Consider the following 18,523-nt stretch of genomic DNA (forward strand, 5'->3'; position numbering starts at 1 on the left):
GGATAGTGCATTAATTACATACAATTCTAATTTTGAGAGAATTTGATTTTTTGGTATTTTCTTATATTTTGAGGGTCAAAAAAGAAGAAAGGGAGTGTGATTTGTATTCTCGTTTTGACTTTCAGCCTGTTTGAAAAAAAAATTAAACCACCCTTACTTACATTATACTATTATTTTTTAACTATTTATACAATAAAACAGGAGAATATGTCTTCCCTGACTCTAGCAGAATCAGTTTATTATATTTTATACTGTGTTCCAACATTTTACTTCTTTTTGTATTTTCTTATATTAACTCATAATAGAAAAAAAAAAAAGTCACTTTACATTCCAGTAGTGAAAATACCAACTACAAATAAAAGAAAACAAAACTAACTATAAATAAAAGAAACTACAAATAAAAGAAAACAAAAATTACATTCGTTTCTCTGGTTATTTCATTCTGGATAGCAGGGGTAAGTGGAGAGAATCTCTAGTCCTGTTAGGGTATCATTTTCCCCTATGCTGATAATGACCTGCACTTTGAAGGGGGTGATAACCCATTTTCTGGATTCCTATCATTTCACTTCTGTAATGCTCTTGGAATCCATACAAAATGTCAAGGTCTAGTTTCTGTGTTTCCTATGAAAAGGGCTCATTAGAGTAATTCATCAGGGGCTTGTATGACTTAGAAATGGGTCCAATAAGGACTAAACCAACACCACCAACTGATTTCATTTAGACCATTAAGCACATTAGGTGATGAAGATTTTGTCAGTTCCTCTCTAGCCAGATTAAACCAACAAATTAAAAATGAAGGATGTCCTCACTGCCTGTGAATTTCCTGAGCTTCTTCATCAAGGCTCCCTCTGGAGTCCTCATATGCCCTATTGCCTTAAACCAACATGTAGGCATCAGAAGTCGAACAGGGACATGCTAATGACAACTGCCCCTGATGAGTTCTGATTTATCTGTGTATAATTGTCCCAATTAGAAATCACTAGGAGCACATCATAGAACATTTATAAGTGAAAACAGTGTTTCATTTCATAGGAAGCTTGAGTGAGTGAAATATGATAATGGGATTAATTAAGAAGAGGAAAATTAGTTCAAATCTATAGGATGAACAGAATTTAACAATTAAAAAAAAGAGATTATTATATAGTGGCCTAAGATGTAGTGCTACTTGAAAAGGATAGATTTTCCATAGGGATGTCAACATCGCCCTCACTCCTACCCCCACAGAGAAATAATCTTGCCCACTCTGGACTTCTCTTGAATCAAGATATATACTGAGCTTAAGGAAAAAAAAATGGTAGTTTCTAAAATTTTGGTGTATAAAAACATAAAGCTTCGTTGTTTTTATAAAAAGATTTGTCATGGTGCACGATAAAAAAATATGTGCTTTGATCATTTCATCTATAGGGTAACTGATAGCTTAGCAGCAGATTAGTGAACGTTCTTATTCCAATTGGGGTTGTACAAATCAAAACACTCACTCAGTGGGTGACTGACTTACTCCACTGATGTTTTATGATAGAAGTATAGTAAAAGAGTGTAGTCCCTTTTCGTCACGATGCAACTCTGAAGAAGAGAAAATTCAGTGAAAACAAGAGGACACTCCGAATATGAAGTTGAAGGTCCTGACTTGTACTAACTGTGCTGATCTTCATTCATGAACAAATGTGTAGTGAATACCAGGCAAAGAGCTTTATACTGAGGAATACAGAGATGAATACTGTTTGGTTTCTTGTCCTCAAAGAGGTCATCATCTAGCAAAGTATTAAAGACAAGTCATTGTGGTGTGTTTTGACAAGTGATAAGGCTGCTCTGGGCTCTCAGATGATGCAGAGCCTCAATCAGCCGGGACATCTAAAGCGGGTGGCTGAGGTTGGGTCCTCAAAGTGGGTTAAGGAGGTCCTTATAGACCAAGAAGATTCTGGAGAGGGACCTAGGTGTGATCTCACAGGCAGTGGGAAACCACTGAAAGCTTTTGAACTACTGGTTTCCATGATCAGCTTTCTGCTTTAGGATGTTGACTTTAGTGACATAGTGGGTAATTGATAGGAAGAAGAAAAGACTGCAGGCAGAGGAGAGAAGCAGTTGGGTGGAGTGAATTGGAGGAGAGACAGGGAAGGATTGGTTGATATTCTGTGCCTAGGACCTTAATGTCTATTTTCATTTAATCTCCACAATCTCAATTTGTGGTAACTCATGTTTACAGCCGGTTATATAATCTGCAACACTCAAGTTCAAAATGAAAATACGGAGTTTGTTGTTTAAAAACCAGGGAGTGGAATGCCATTAAAGTTACTAAAAAGATACTAAAGCTTTTTCCTAACACATACACTCACGAGCGCGCGCGCTCTCTCTCTCTCTCTCTCTCCTTGTCATGATGTTTTTGTATTTACTATTTAATGTTCTTCTAAATAAAGAAATTAAAATTTTAAACTATTAGCATGAATTTTACCATTTATCTTTGTACTGTGCTTGCCAGATTTAAATGCAAATATAGGAGCGCTTAATTTATATGTTAAATTACTGAAATGATACAATTCATATTTCATAGCCCATACATGCATACATATTTTGTTCTTGGAAGATCAGAGGAAACACTGTGCAATTTACCTCAACCATTTTTGTTTCACTTCTCAATATGCACATATTCTACCAACATTCTCTTACTAAAGAGTAAGGAAGGACTGAATGGAAATAGGACTGGGGGCCCCTGGGTGGTTCAGCCATTAAGCATCCAACACTTGATTTCAGCTCAAGTCATGATCAGTTCGTGAGATCGAGCCCCATGTCGGGCTCTGAGCTGATAATGCAGAGCCTGCTCGGGATTCTCTCTCTATCTCTCCCTCTCTCTCTGCCCACCACCCCCCCCCCCGACATGCTTGCTCTCTCTCTCTCTCAAAATAAAGAAATAACATTTAAAAAAAAAGGAAATAGAACAGTGGATTGTCATATCTTTTCCTTTCCTTCTAGGTCATCATGTTCATCATAAGTAGTTGGCAGACACAGGAGAGTAACATGAGTAAGAAAGAATATGATAGGGTGTCTTGATTGCTCGTGGTTCGTAGAACATCATTGCCTTCTTCTTTCAAAGCAAGTTCTGGTTCGGAGGGTAAGCATGGCCTTTTGGGGGCAGTCAGCAAGCACTCCTGCTTACTCAGTCATAAACATAACATGTTTACCTGGTACTCGCCTTGAGTCTTGCTCAGCTCCCACAACACATCATGGCTCCAACAGGGCACTGCACGCATTCTGTGAATGAGGCAGGACAGAACAGAATTACACATACATTGTGCATATCCACATCCTCATGCCTATGCTCCACCGTCTTGTTGGATTCCACTTGCAAAACACAAGTTCAAAGATGGGGGGCCCTCTGAGTGTGACACAGTTGTAGTTTGAGACAACTGCAAGGTTTCTAGCCCATGGAGCCCACCCTGGTAGTATTATCTCAGTACCCAGGAGGAGACTGAGGTTCCAGAAGGATGCAACTTTGCATGTTCCCCTCGGGCTGTGGGGCATTGGTGGTGGGAACTAAAAAGAACGGTGTGGCAGGCTTTATTCAAGGGTGGGGCTTGAATACAGTGGGGTTTTTCAGTGAGGGAGAAAGATTGGGCCCAACTCTAAATATTACAAGGAAAAACGGGAATTTAAAGCCAAGGACCAGGGTGGGGGTCAATGGATAGGAAGTTACTCAGAGGAACCATCAAGAGTAAGGATGGGGGGTGCACCTAGGTGGCTCAGTGGATTGAGCATCTGACTCTTGACTGCAGCTCAGATCATGATCTCATGTTCATGAGATCAAGCCCGGCGTCAGCCTCTGCCCTGACAGCACAGAACCTGCTTGAGATTCTCTTTCTGCCTCTCTCTCCCTCTCTCTCTCTCAAATTAAATAAATAAACTTAAAAAAAAAAAAGGAGTAAGGAGGGGTGGTGGGATTCTGGCTAAACTGACCTACCAAGATTCATGCTAAAGACAGGGCAGGTGAGCAGACATCATCAGAGGATGAAGAACCAATGAGATATGCAGGGTCCTCAGACATCAAGTGGGGGGAATTCTAGCTATCCTGGCTCAGAAGGATCCTTGTTAGAACTAGACTCTGCCAGGAAGGTCATGAGAGCCCAAGATTGGGCCTCGTCAAAAAAAGAGCTCGCAAGAGCCTAGCCAAAGTTTGATCAAGGAGAGAACCTTGTGGATGGGAAGTTAACACCTACCCTTCAGTCACTGAGCTCTTTATAGCACCAGGGAAGAGAGCACAAAAAGATCCAACAAGGCAATGGCAGGGAGTGGTTTTCAAGGCACATTTCCAGTGCAGAAATGATGGGTAGATGCTAAGGATCCCAAACAATGATTCTGGGAAAGATAAGCTTTCATATCTTAAGAATATTAATAGATATTTCAATTCATGGATTTTAAAATGGTTTTATACATCTGGCAGGCAGTACAATTGTTTAGTGAGATCTCACATTCAAATCCTCATTCTTTCTTCAAAAGAGGACTCGAGACAAATAAAGGCACCCTGTGATGGTAAGATAGGGAGACGATGGAAAGGCTGATCCAGCTTTTCAGTTTCAAACACCAGATATTAAGGGCTGGCTGGAAAGGAGGCAATTTTTAATGTGTGAATTTTCCCCCACCACAATAAATACGGAAAGCCACAGACAGATGTAACCAAGGAAACCAATTTCCAGGAGTCGGGATAGTGGGTAGGGGGTTGTGGAAGCAGATTGGCACCAGGGTGGCTCCCCTGTGACTTGGCGGGAGGAGCGGGAGTGCGTCTGCCAGGTGTGAGCCTAACTTGAATAAATATGCTTCCAGAGAGCCAATGAATTGTATCATGTGAGGTCTCTTGGACTCACCTAGAATGCATTAAGACTTGTATTTTGCTCTAGGACTGTAAGCCAAAATACCATTTTTAATTTTCCCCAAAAACATATGGCAATGGAAGTTAATACAGGGGCCTGATGAGCAGGGAGCTTAGATATAATGGATGAATTTTCATTTGGAAGCAGCACTATTCCTTGCATCTGAATGACAGTGGGCAGTATGATTGGTATATTATGCTCCAGGGATAATGCCTTCATTCACAGAACAAAGGAGAAGAGAGCCCAGGGCAGAGTCACTTGAGTTCTACTGAATAAAGAACAAAAAAGATAATCAGAAGTTAGCAGTGGTTTCTTTTTTTATTTCTTCCCTCTCTCTTTGTTCCTTCCTTCCTTTGTCTTTACTCCACTCTTCTCAATGCCTTTTTAATTGTTCTTTAATTATATAGAAATAATTAAATAGTATATTGCATATAGAGAAAACAGTTCAGGGGAGAAAGAAAAGAAGGCATACCAAACCATACCCCACTGTTTTTTAAGCTTTTTTTTAAAGTCTATTTGTTTTGAAAGAGAGAGAGAGTGCATGCTTGCAGGGGAGGGGCAGAGAGAGAGGGAGAGAGAGAATCCCAAGCAGGCTCTGTGCTGTCCGTGTAGAGCCTGATGTGAGACTCAGTCTCACTGAGTGTGAGATCATGACCTGAGCCAAAATTAAAAGTCGGACGTTCAACCAACTGAGCCACGAAGCACTCCTATATTTTAACCTTTTTATTTTGAAATGGTTATAGATTAGTGGGAAGTTACAAAATAAAATACACACAGGCATATCCTATAACTTCTCCCAGTTCCCATCAATGGCAACATCAGTGGTGTCGCCACGTGGTACAGAATCACAACCAGGAAACTGACGTTGGTACAACGTCGGCGCTGGCTTTCCCCAGTTGTACATGCACTCCTGTGTGTGTGTGTGTGTGTGTGTGTGTGTGTGTGTGTGTGTGTGTGTGTTTAGTTCAGCTCAGTCTTATCAGATAAGTAGCTTTGTGTAACCACCACCACAAGGACATGCAGGATGCCTTCAGCACCATAAGGCCTCGTGTTACCCCTTTATAGTCACACACACACTCACCCTCCATCCGGAAGCCCTGGAAACCGCTGATCTATCCTCCAGTTCTATAATTTCGTTATTTCAAGAAGGTTATTTATCTTTTTTTACTCAGCATAATTCCCTTAAGATCCCTCCAAAACGTCATTTGGGACATATTATCAATAATCCATTTCTTTTTATTGCCACATACCTCCCTTTGGCGTGGATGTATTAGCGTGTTGAATCATTCACCTGTTGCAGAACATTTGGTCGTTTCTAGTTGGGGGCATTTATGAATGAACTATCAACATTTGTGCACCCATTAAACATTTGAACTGAACCTTCAAATGGTTTTTAAAACCACTACTGATCATAAGGAAGTAAAGACCTATAATGCCATGAGAGTTGTTCATGAACATGACATGATTTCTGCTCCATAAGGACACTGAAATTGAAATTTATTTTTACAAATCATCTGTTGCTACTGAAAGACAGAAAAACAAAAGATTCAGACTTCTCTTTTCTGTGAAACAGGTAATGGTTATTCGCATAAATTTCCATTAAATATCTAAGAAGTGTTAGCTTCACTTATATTAATGAAATCATTTCACTCTCAGTCAAGTTCAGTACTCAGGGTTTGACATATCTGTAATAGACACAAAGTTATGAAGCAAGAACAGATGAAAGCAAAGCAAAGCAGGGAGTTTCAGAGGAACAGAAGAGTGAGGGACACCCCTGAACACGATCTCACACATGAGCCCAAGAAGCTAGGAAAATATAACCTTGACCCCTCCTTTTGTCCAGAGATGTCTCCAAGGTTAAAGTGCTCCCTTCACTGAGCAGACGCTAACAACAGGAATAATTCTGGCAGAATGACTGCAAAAGACTGATACTTGGAACACCTGAGAACCTTCAGATAGGTACCACCTCTGTCAGCAGACAAACCTACTACTCTTCTCTTGCCTGAGAAATCACTTACGAATGATCAGACTGCAAAACGCAGTGAGCTCTCTATTCACCCTCAATATTCATGAGTGAAGCCGTCAGGCTCACCAAAGATCTAACCCTGAGTTGCAAGGGACCCCAAAGGAGATTATGAACATCATGATGTATAATGCAGGAGTCTCCACTTAGCACAGAAATGGCATAAACCACTCAGTTTCTGGTGGTTTGGAAGGCATTTCAAAATATTACAAGATCTCAGAATTAATTCATTAACAGTATCCCTGGTCATCTTCAATTGCAATTTACTACATTCTGATTTATGGAGTGCTCACTGACAAAAATATTATGATAACTTTATTGTCTAATGTGGCTGGCATTCAGAAATTTTGCTTCAACAACTGTAAAATTCTGATGCATTCGCATAAGCATTTAAAAAAATACCCAGCTCATGCATGAGAAATCTCTCAGAAAACTACAAAGGGAGCTATAACGTGAGAATTTTCTAGTTTATAATTTACCATTTGTTCCTCCTTCTGATATTGAATTTTATGCACAATGTGCCTCTTGTAATATAACTACAACCAATGGCAAAACTAGAAAAGCATTTGAAGAAGAGAAACTTGAAAATATGTGTTTCCCATGGTAAGACCTTGACTTTGTGTAGATAGTGCCTTTAAGGTATTGAGCCAAGGGCTAATTCTTTGTCGTTGCTAGAAACTGGAGTCCGTATTTTGAAGGAATTAAAACAAACCAGAATTCATGTTCATTTCCTGTTGTTCAGCTCTGGCTGGCCAGCGCACAACCCGGACATTGTTGTGGTACTCCGAGATAAACATTGCAGCCGTGTGTATCCAGGCTACGGCATGGGAGCCATTTTGCGGTATCAGTTTCTTAGATAGTTTGTCAGTCAAGAGCTCCATCCAGATTAATTTAGGAATATGAATTTCCCTTGCCTCAAAATAAAAGAAATTAATAATAGCAATTTGGGTCTGATTTATTTTCTTCCAAGGCTTTGAAAATAAGTTTTTTACTACGGGAAGAACAGTAGTGGTTACCAGCAGGGGCATTTTGTGCTGGACCGATGGGAAAACTTACAGCTTAAAAGTGAGTCCTCTTTCTTTGGAAATCACAGACTGCCTCTTTTTCTCCACAGCTTTAGTGTAGAAAAAAAGAAAAGATGGACAATGTAAATTCTACAAAGGCTATATGTAACGTATTGGTGAGATGGTATTTATTGGCCCCCAGCGTGGACAACTTGAATCGCATATGTGGACCTATGGAACTTTCAATTCTATTAGTTGGCTGTGCTCTCTCAGCCTTCTGTTTTGCATGTGATAATGAGAGCTTACTTTTAAAAAAAAAAAATAATGCCTTCTGTGTTCCCCCACTGTTTTGTGGGTTTTACATACATTGGTTTTCTAAAGATCCCTCTGGGAAATTCTAGTAAATCTCCATTTTATAAATGGGGAAACTGATGTTTAGAGAGATTAAGTGGTTTGGTAAAGGCCCTACGGTCCTATGTGCAGTAGTGCCTTGAACACATCTTCTCGTGCAATGACTCTCTGAGCTTTGCACGCTTGCTTCCCACACCTCTAGCGACTGCAACGTCCTGGTGAGCCGCACTGCGTCTCTCTGTTCTGTATGCCCGAAGCCACCATGAGCGCTCACCATGGGTTTGTGCTGACTTTGTTTCCATTTTCTCCAGGACTGGCAGTCACCAACAGGCTAGGCACGACACCACCGTGCCTGGGTATTTTCTTAATGTCCATTGTTCTCATGTCCCCACGTCTGTCCCCATTTTAACCCTCCCACAACAGACCACAGCGGGCTCCAAAGGATGAAAGAGAGTAGGTCATAACCTACAGGCCATGTAAACCATTTTAGCCATGTGTAATAGAATAAGAAGCAATTCCGTCCTTGCTCAGGTAGTGCCAGGCGCCGATCTACTGAAAATACATCACTTGATATAAACTAATTTATTTCACCCACAAAATGTCTGCGCTTCTGCCCACAGAGTTTAAGTCACTTGCCCAAAGTGTCCTAGACTGAAAGCAGCGAAGCTGGGCTCCAGTCTCAGGGAGTCTGTCTTGTGAGTCCACACCCTTGGCCACTACACACGGCCCCCTGGTTCGGGAGCTTTGCGGTCCTCCAGCTAGGTGGTGTAGCCCTGCGAACATTTTTATGATAGCTGTAAAATTATATTTCTAATGAGAAGAGGTAGAGCGGGAAGAGGATGTATGATCGAAGGAAGAAAGAAACATGCCAGTTGCATGGCGGAGAGATCAAGACACTCATTTGGGAATATATCGCAGATGCACGTAGAGACCACAAGGCAGTAGAAGGACGGAAAAACAGCTCCACAGGAAGTTCTGGGGGGAGCAGGGTTCCTCGCATATCCAAACAAATATGGTCTGGGTACAGTGCACTAAACAGCTGCCTACCTCTCAGCTCCACGGGCTGCCGCTTCTCACCATCTTTAGTGAATATGTCACATTTGCACATATTTGGGACTTTTGACCCAGGTCATTTTATCTTGCAACCAATACGCATTCTTGTGAGGTGGCTGCATGCAAGACCATATACTAAGAAGTATTTTATGGTAGAGTACAATTTTAGGTCATACTGACATCATAAATATGAGGGCCTTTGTTCCCGTAGGCAAAGATCCAACATCAGTTCTGCAAACCTTTATTTCACAACAGTTTCTCTAGCTTATGTTTTAGGTACATTGCTTAACTTGAAAGCAAACTAACAAAAAGAAAAAAAGGGAAAAAAAACCCTCATAGTTCCTTGCCTTTATTTCATTTTGAGTCATATTGTGAGCAATAACGCATCACACGATACAGTGTAGGGATTGATGCTCTGGGCATCAGAAAGCTGAAAAAGAAAATAAGGAAATATATTTGTGCAGCTTCATGACAGACAGAGTAGCTATAGTAATGGCTTGCTTTGTGTCTTTTCCTGACATTAAGCAAACTCTCTGAACTTTCATATTATATATATTAGAAGTGGCCTGGAGGTGGGTAAGGATCCTATCATGCTGGAAATGATGAGGGTGAAAATCACTTCTCTAGGAGCTCAAAGGTTATTCTTTGGTTTCAACTAGTTTTTCCCCAACATCATGCCCGCAGAACTTGAAAGTTGTTGGTTACTTACTTGAAATGTTTAAGCTTATATCAAGACATAGCCGAAGTGATCCTGTCATTTTTATCACATAGAAAATAGAGACAAATAGTAATTACATCTCTAAAACCATTCTTTTCCTCTATTATTTGGACTTACATATTTCATATTTTTTTTGCATTATTTGAATTTCAACTACGAGTGATGTATCAACAATGAGAATATTATGTAGAACTGGGTCACCAAGATTTATCTAAGCGGTAAAGGAGACATTTCTAGATGTAAGAATCATGATGTTTTCCTAGTCCAAGTAACAAAGGCATTCCTAAGTTAATGTTAAGATTTTCCCTCATTTTTCATGAAATAAAACATTAAGAATAAAAGAGAAATTCCCTTTTAACCCACCTCAGACATTTCTCTCTGTTCCTCAGAGGCTACCACCGTCATGAAATTCAGTGTATGAGGCCACCTGGGTGGCTCAGTCGGTTAAGGAACTGACTTTTGATTTCAGCTCACAGTCATGAGATCAAGCCCCGTGTCATGCTCCATGCTGAGCATGGGGTCTGCTTGGAATTCTGTCTCTCTCCCTTTGACACTTCCCTGCTTACACACATTCTGTGTGTATCAGAAAAAAAGAAAAATTCGGTGTATCTTTTTAATCTATGTTTATATAATTTCACTCAATAGATAGACATATAGTTGAAAAACTAGCTTAAACCAAAGAATAGCCTTTGTGTATATACGTGTGTGTATACATATATGTATATGTATTTATACACAATATCATTTAATCAATGTTTTTAAAATTCACATAATTGGGATCATGTAATACATATGTGAAATTTGCATTTCCCACTCTATATTTTACATTTGAGAACTACCTAGGTTGCTTCATTGTGTATTTGGCTAATTTATTTTAACTGCTGAGTAGTGTTGATTCCATATATACGTTCTCTGTGTATGCAATCATATTATTTACATTTGTCCATTCCTTATTACTGATCCCTTAGGTTATTTCCATTGTTTTGGTACTGCTGACCTCTAGGCGTGAACAGTCTTGTAGAGGTGTTCCGGGAATAGGTGCTCAGATTTCCCTGGAAGTTCTACCTAAAAGCAGACTTACTGAGTGATTAGGCATCTGCATATAGGACATGACCAAGTATTGCCTCATTGCTCACCGAGGTGACTGGTTTATTCTCACGTGCAACGTATGCGAGTTCTTGTTCCCATCTTCTGTCCAGCACATAATATTGTCAGACTGTCTAATTGTTTGACAGCCTGTGGAGTGTAAAGAATTGCCTGTGTTTGGTTTTTATTCTTTCAATTGCTAATAGGCTTGAGTATCTTTTAATATGGTCAGTAACCATACATTCTAGATTTTTTTCTACTGTGCATCAGCTATATGTATACATACTGACCTTGCTTTTGTTTGACCTTTTTCACCTTTATCTTAAAATGATTTGTAGGAGTCATTTTAATATTTGTAAGTTATCTGCGCTGCCAATATCTTCTCCCAGGACATGGCTTGTTTTTTCAACTTAGTTTCCGGTTTTATGTTTATGTTTTTGCTTTTATCACATAGGGGTGTAATTTTGATGCCGCTAAATGTGCGAATAGAATGGTAGTTCAGAATGTGGCCTCTAGAAGCAAGAGACCCAGGGTCGTAATTCTCCCTCCACTGCTTGCTGGATGTGGGACCACCAGCAAGTTCCTGAACATCTTTTTACCTCAGTTTCATTATCTGTAAAGTGGGAAAATAGTACCTGTCTCAAAACTGTTGTCTTGGAAATTAACTGTAAATTAACCAGAATATTGCCTGGTAGAAAGCTAGAGGTATGTAAGTGTTAGCTATTAGGAGTTGTGCTTTTAATATATTGTTTTTAAACTCTTTCCTAGCACTACTGATTTATGGATGTATTTCTGTATACATTTAAAGGTTAAATGTTAGGTCATCTTTGTTACAAATATGTATTTTTCTCACAATAATTGGGTTCTGGAACTTGTACATAGTTTTATGTTTAAATACATACTGGCTAATCTAAATTATGTCTATATCTTTATTAAATTTAGTTCTTTACAGATTACTTCTATTTGAAAAAAGAGCATTTTGGTAGTGAAAGCAAACTTTAGTTTCTACAATTGAACATGCATGGAAGTTACAAGTGTTTCAGAAATAACTTTTATATTATACTAAATTGAATGCTATAATTGGGAGAAAGTTCACCATGAATAATATCCAAACACTTGAAGTAAGAATGTGTGAGACACAGGCATAATCTGTGTTTATCGGATGAATAAATAGTTTGTTTGCTTTTTTAAAAAAGCATCCACCTAAAAGCAGCTTTTAGGAGAAGAAATCAAGTATATAAGATATACAATTGCATAGAATCCCCTAACAGAGAGTCAAGTGAGCACTTAATGGAAATAAAATCCAAACCAGGTCTCTCTTGGGACTTCTATTTTCTGTGATCAGTCATACTTTTAATGCATTTTAACTGTGCTAAAGGAATCAGGATTTTAAATGATTGATGCTCTTTATCTGGCGAAAAGGAAGCTTCCTCTGCTTTGAGAGGAATAGTTTCATATTCACTGCGAACGGCATTCTTTCAAATGTAAGGGGAAAAAATGTCTCATCTTGTTTCTGTTGCATCATCAAATTGAAACACTTCTGAAAGAGATGAGCAAAAAGTAAATATTATAGGAAACTCTGATGTGTGGTCTGACACATAAAATCACCCGTTATTGTACATGAGCAGATACATCTCACAGGATGAGTAAAAGCTGTCACACCACCTTATTTGTGGTAGAGTGACCCAAGACATTTTCTCCCAGCGCTCCACGGCGGAAATGTAAGATAGAGAAGCAAGAAACACCTTACAAACTCAAACACTGCCACATTTCTCTATTACTCAGTGTGACATTTATTCAACAGAAACAAACCCCCCTCCGGCTCCAGTGTTTTCACACAACAGTGGTTTATTTCTCACTCGTGCTGTGTCTTCTCTGGGTTGGCAGCAATCTTCCTCCCTCCTACTCAGGGACCCATCTCAGTGGGGGATTAGGAGAGAGAGAGAGAGAGAGAGCATGAAAATCTCGTGCCTGGCCTTCTGTGCTTGGGGCAGGAAGTGGCACTTGTTCCTTCCTCTCACGTGGCGCCATCTATGTGCAAGGGCGCATAAAGTGCGCTCTTCGCTGCGCCTGCCCTGCGAGGAGAGGAGTGGTGAATGCAATGACTTCTGTTGACTTATTCGTGTTGTTTCCGGTGGGAAGCCCCTTGAGTGTGTGTTTCCCTCCACAACGTTTTATTGTGAGTTAGAAATATGAGCTTTGGAGTTTGGCGGATTAATTTAAATCCTTGTTGAGTTCCTTATGATCCGTGTGGTCAAGTTATCTAACGCCAAATAAGCCCGTTTTCGCCATCTCCCAAAAAGACCATTGTGGTTGACAGGAATCAGAGGAGCCAAGGTATACAGTAAGCACTTAGTAAAGGGTGATACTGACAAAAGAAACATAGCAGCATAGAGATAGTAGTAAATCCTAGAGGGTTAACATGAGACCATCTTTATTGTACGAGAAAAATATTGTTACCGGTTTCCTGGGGCCGCCGTAACAAGTGACCACAGCTGAGTGGCTTAAAACAAAAGAAATGTATTCTCTCAAACTCTTTGGAGGCTGTAAGTTCAAAATCAAGGTGTCAGCAGGGCTGTGGTCTCTATAAAGGCTCGGGAGGAGGATCCTTCCTTATTTCTTCTAGGCTCGGATGGCTCCAGGCATTCCTTGGCTTGTAGATGCCTAATTCCAGTCTCTTCATCCTTTTTCATATAACCTTGTCTTCTGTGTGTCTCTTGTAAGGACAGTTATCATGGGATTTGGGATGATCTCATCTGAAGACCTTTCCCTTAATTTAAACATCTACTAAAACACTTTTTTCCCGGGCGCCTGGGTGGCTCAGTTGGTTAAGGGTCCAACTTCGGCTCAGGTCATGATCTCACGATTCGTGAGTTCGAGCCCGGCGTTGGGCTCTGTGCTGACAAGTCAGAGCCTGGAGCCTGCTTCAGATTCTGTGTCTCCCTCTCTCTCTCTGCCCCTCCCCCACTCACATTCTGTCTGTGTGTGTGTCTCTCTCTCTCTCTTAAAAATAAATAAGCATTAAAAAATATTTTTTCAAAAGCGCTTTTTCCATTAGTAGTCATATACAGTTTCTAGAGATTTAATGTGGACATATCTCCTGGGGGTGAGGGGCACCATTCAACTTACTACAACTATGAAAGCATTTTTTTTATTCCTATTTAAAATCGCACTTACTGGGGCACCTGGATACCTCAGTTGGTTAAGCCTCTCACTCTTGGTTTTGGCTCAGGTCCTGATCTCACAGTTCATGAGTTCAAGCCCACATCAGGCTCCATGCTGTCAGTGCAGAGCCTGCTTGAGATTCTGTCTGTCTGTCTCTCTCTCTCTCTGCCCCTCCTCTCTCTCTGTCTTCTCAAAAATAAATAAATACATACATACATACATACACTTAAATTTATTAAAACAATAAAATAAAATGCTACTAACTGAACCAGTGCATGCAACTTTTAAAATATTGACCTTAGGATTACTTTTCTGTTTTAAGTGTGGAACTTTATAGATAACATATTACCACTATATGGCACATACCTTTTTGAAATAAGAAAAAGTTGCTTTGGATTGAATTTGTAAAGTTATCATTTCATGTATCAGTTGTGTGTATGGTTTTCACCATTGTGCAGCTGTTTTCCAGTTTGATAAAATGGATTGGTCAGGGAGAAAGATGCCCAGGAAACAGTCACATGTCCATTAAGATACTATTCTTGTGTTCATGTATACCGATCACAGCTTTTCTGAACACTGATTCATACCAGAATTCCCTTTCCTTTTCCCTCTGTAAATATATCCAGAAGCCCCCTCTAAGGTACAGATTAAAGGTCTAAAATCCACTTGCTGTTGTGCAACTGATGAGCTATTCATAGAAGCTGCTGGATCAGAGTAAAAGATTTAGTGAAATAAGTGTAGAAAATCATTCTCAAAATGATACCTGTCTGTAATTGGCATCTAGATTTCTTACCAATCATTGACATATAAAAAGGGGCATGTAGAAAGTATTTGCATGTGTAATGAAAGAGTTATGCACGTGTAGACATTTTAAATTTATTTATATATTTAATAAATCATTCAAAATTAACCTATGTCGCCTTCATAGATGAACTCTGCCCATTGTCTTTGGCACGTCGTGTATATGAACAACCCTTCCTCCCTAGGTCGTCTTATAAGATGTATTTGTAAAGCGAGGAATCGGGACTGTATATTCAATTGGTGGTAAAGTGTTATAATTTGTAAATGACTTAATTTGAACTAATAATCAGCTGAAAGGAACTGCTCATGTGATATGTCTAGAAGAAGGAATAAATTTATCGAGCCTTCTTTATAATGCAAAAGGAGGTTATTTCTTTCCTAGACAATCTCACGAAGTCTATATGAAACTAGTCAGACTCGTATTTTAAAATAACTAAAATTGGGTAGGACTGCATCTATGTAAAAGCTGTTGCAAGAGAGGAGTATAATAGGTTGGGCTTTGTAAAAAAAAAAAAAAAAGAGCTGTTCTCTGAAAATTACTGAACAGTGTCCATTTATAACACACTAGTTAGTGCCTGTGAATCAAAAGAGACCTACATCAAATGGATTACAGTTAAGATTGTATCAAAATGGGATCTTTTTTCTCAGTAAAAATCTAAAGGACACACCATGGAGCCACCATTGCTACTCCAATGCATCTTTGTGTCTTCTAGTCTAGGGTTCTTGGTTTCTAACCAGTGCATTATATCTGTGTATTCTCTTTTTTACAGTTCAGCAGAAGAGCAGTTTCACTGGCAATCACAAGGTAAAGTACAGCTTCTTGATGAAACTTACATCCATTTCTACATGTATGTCTACTGATTAATACCCTTGTGAACTTTAGAAAAAAGACTGATAAAAATGAGTATGAGAACACCATGACACTAAAATTAAATGTTCCTGTGATAGCTCGTGATTCCCTGAGAGTTAAGTTCTCTCAATTCCCTAGAAACCTTTGGGTTTTTCATGGATACCTGGAATTGGCTGGCCTTGGCTTTTGATACTGGTTGACCAAGGATTACAATGCGAAATCTAATGAGAACCTCATGAGAGAATGTCTTTGGTTAGGATACTTTCCATTATTAAATAGTAACCTGAAGCTTTAGTAATAAGAGCATCATGTGTTTGTTCATCACTTTAAAATGTTGTGTTTCAGATGGTCAAAAAGACATCGAAGATGAACTTACAACAGGTCTTGAGCTGGTGGACTCCTGTATTAGATCCTTGCAGGAATCAGGAATACTTGACCCACAGGATTATTCCACAAGTGAAAGTAAGTCAAATGACAATGATGCTTGAAGACAATTTTAAAATATAAGAGTATACTTTATTCTAATATAATTAACATCAAAAGCTATATCTAAGAGGACTTCAACCTGTGTTTGTACATGTTTTATCCATTTCAGTCCACTCTCATCTAATTCCTTCCCACATCACCCATCCCAACTCACGTTAGATTATAGTCTCTCTTAAGTCAGCAATTGAATCTAGATTCCTCACAAATTACTGACAGAGTGGGGATTCTCACCAATTTTCTGATATCCTTTTTGGCACCTAGCCAGACTATCACATTGAATGAACTCACCATATATTTGTTTAACCAGTACAGTGTCTGCTTTGAAATTTACTGTGAATGCTTTACATACCCAGATCATTGTCGGTAGAGATCATAAACAGTACAACAGCTATGCAACAAAATAGAAAGAATCGATGTAATATATGCAGTACTAACTACTTAGTATTATGCTATAGTACTCTGCAGTAGCCCCTTGTATTTCTATATGTAGCCACCTTGAATTTGCATATTAACCTCGACAGAATATTTTAAAATTTCTTCATCTCCTCCTAATTATATATATTTTCAACCATAGTGGTTGAGGCTTAGGAATAAAAGTGCTGTGAATCGAAATGAGGTTCACTTTAATAAATCATAAAATTCTCTTGACTTAGTTTAATAAAATCCCACAAAAAGCTAAAAATGAAATCATTAAAACATATATCACACTGGTAATTTCCGTATCAGAAATCAGTGGAGCATTTCATTTCTTAATTAAAAAAAATAAAATCTCCTTGAATACCCATCAAGGTTTGCTATTTAAAAGGAAGATATAAGAATAAGATAGCATACTTATCTTGAAACCATTAAATTTACACATTAGTTCACTTTCTCTACATTTTTTATAATACCACTACTCCTAGGATAACATCATCATGAATATCCAGATTTATTTAAACCCATTTGAATCCCCTCAATAAAACTTCTAAAATAAGATGCATGATTTATAGTATCCTTGTTATCTGTATTTTATATTTTAGAATGTAGCCTCATTACTTATCTCTCAGTCAACAAATGTATTTCTCTTATAGGGGTAGTTGTAGTCTGACTTATATTTAATTAATATTTGAGGCACATGTACTCACTTTGTTAGAGTAAGGAAAATAGAGATAAAATAGTGTGTCTTGTGAGAGAGTTGATATTTGATATCATATTTTTCATATGATAATAGAGGAACATCCTCTTATGAGCTTAGGAGAAGGAATAACCTTCAATACACAGAAGGTACAGAAAAAAAGAAGGAAGAGAAGTAAAATAAGAGGCAAACAAGTTGAAACAGGAGGGATGAATCAAGTGTATTAGTCTCGCCCTACAGGTGAGCACACTGAATTCTTTGAAAAGAATAAAAAGTTTGTAATAAAGATAAGATAGTTATGTGATGTTGATAAGGGACATATTTATATTAATGAAACAAATGTTGAAGTTCAAGGAACAGAGTAGTAACAGCAATTATAATCAATATAAACTAGGATTGGGAAGAATTTGTGAGATGAAGTGGAATTTAATGCAGGAACATTAGGCCAGGTCAAAGAGGAATTATCTAGTGAAAATGTTTTTGCTTATAAGGATGTGATAAACTCATACTAACATCTAGTGAACGTGATGTACCAAACAGAATAATACCTGAATATTAAAATAAAAATTATTAAGAATGAACAGAGAAATTGATGAAAAATACCGTTGTGAACATTTCAATGCGCAGAATCAGACAGAATCCAGGAAGAGAAAGACAAGTAAAATTGGAATACATAATCAACAAACCAATGTAATAACTATATCTAAAAAGTTAGATCCATTGAATGATAGTATACATTTGTTATATATGTCCACGAAAACTTAGAAGACTTGATCAGCTATAGGGCAGTAAAGACAATCCTAAAAATTAGAAAGTACAGAGGGGTGCCCGGGTGGATCAGTCAGTTAAGCATCTGATTCTTGATTTCATCTCAGGTCATGATCTCATGGTTCATGAGATCGAGCCCCACATTGGGCTCTGCACTGAAAGCATGGAGCCTGCTTGGGATTCTCAATCTCTCCCCTCTCTTTGCTCCCCCACCCCACCCCAGTCATGCTTTCTCCCTCTCTCTC

At 38.8% G+C, this 18,523-nt stretch overlaps 1 protein-coding gene across 3 annotated transcripts in view; it reads left to right on the forward strand.

The window, feature by feature from the left end:
• Window positions 1–18,523, forward strand: part of CTNND2 (catenin delta 2) — a 931,760-nt gene that overhangs the window by 496,043 nt on the left and 417,194 nt on the right. For all 3 annotated transcript variants that reach the window (XM_042997513.1, XM_042997503.1, XM_042997520.1), the window contains 2 exons: window positions 15,831–15,865; window positions 16,256–16,372. In XM_042997513.1, coding sequence (XP_042853447.1) covers window positions 15,831–15,865; window positions 16,256–16,372 — 152 coding nt within the window. The remainder of the gene's footprint in view (window positions 1–15,830; window positions 15,866–16,255; window positions 16,373–18,523) is intronic.

This window comes from Panthera tigris, chromosome A1, assembly GCF_018350195.1.
Source record: "Panthera tigris isolate Pti1 chromosome A1, P.tigris_Pti1_mat1.1, whole genome shotgun sequence".
Classification (NCBI taxonomy): domain Eukaryota; kingdom Metazoa; phylum Chordata; class Mammalia; order Carnivora; family Felidae; genus Panthera; species Panthera tigris.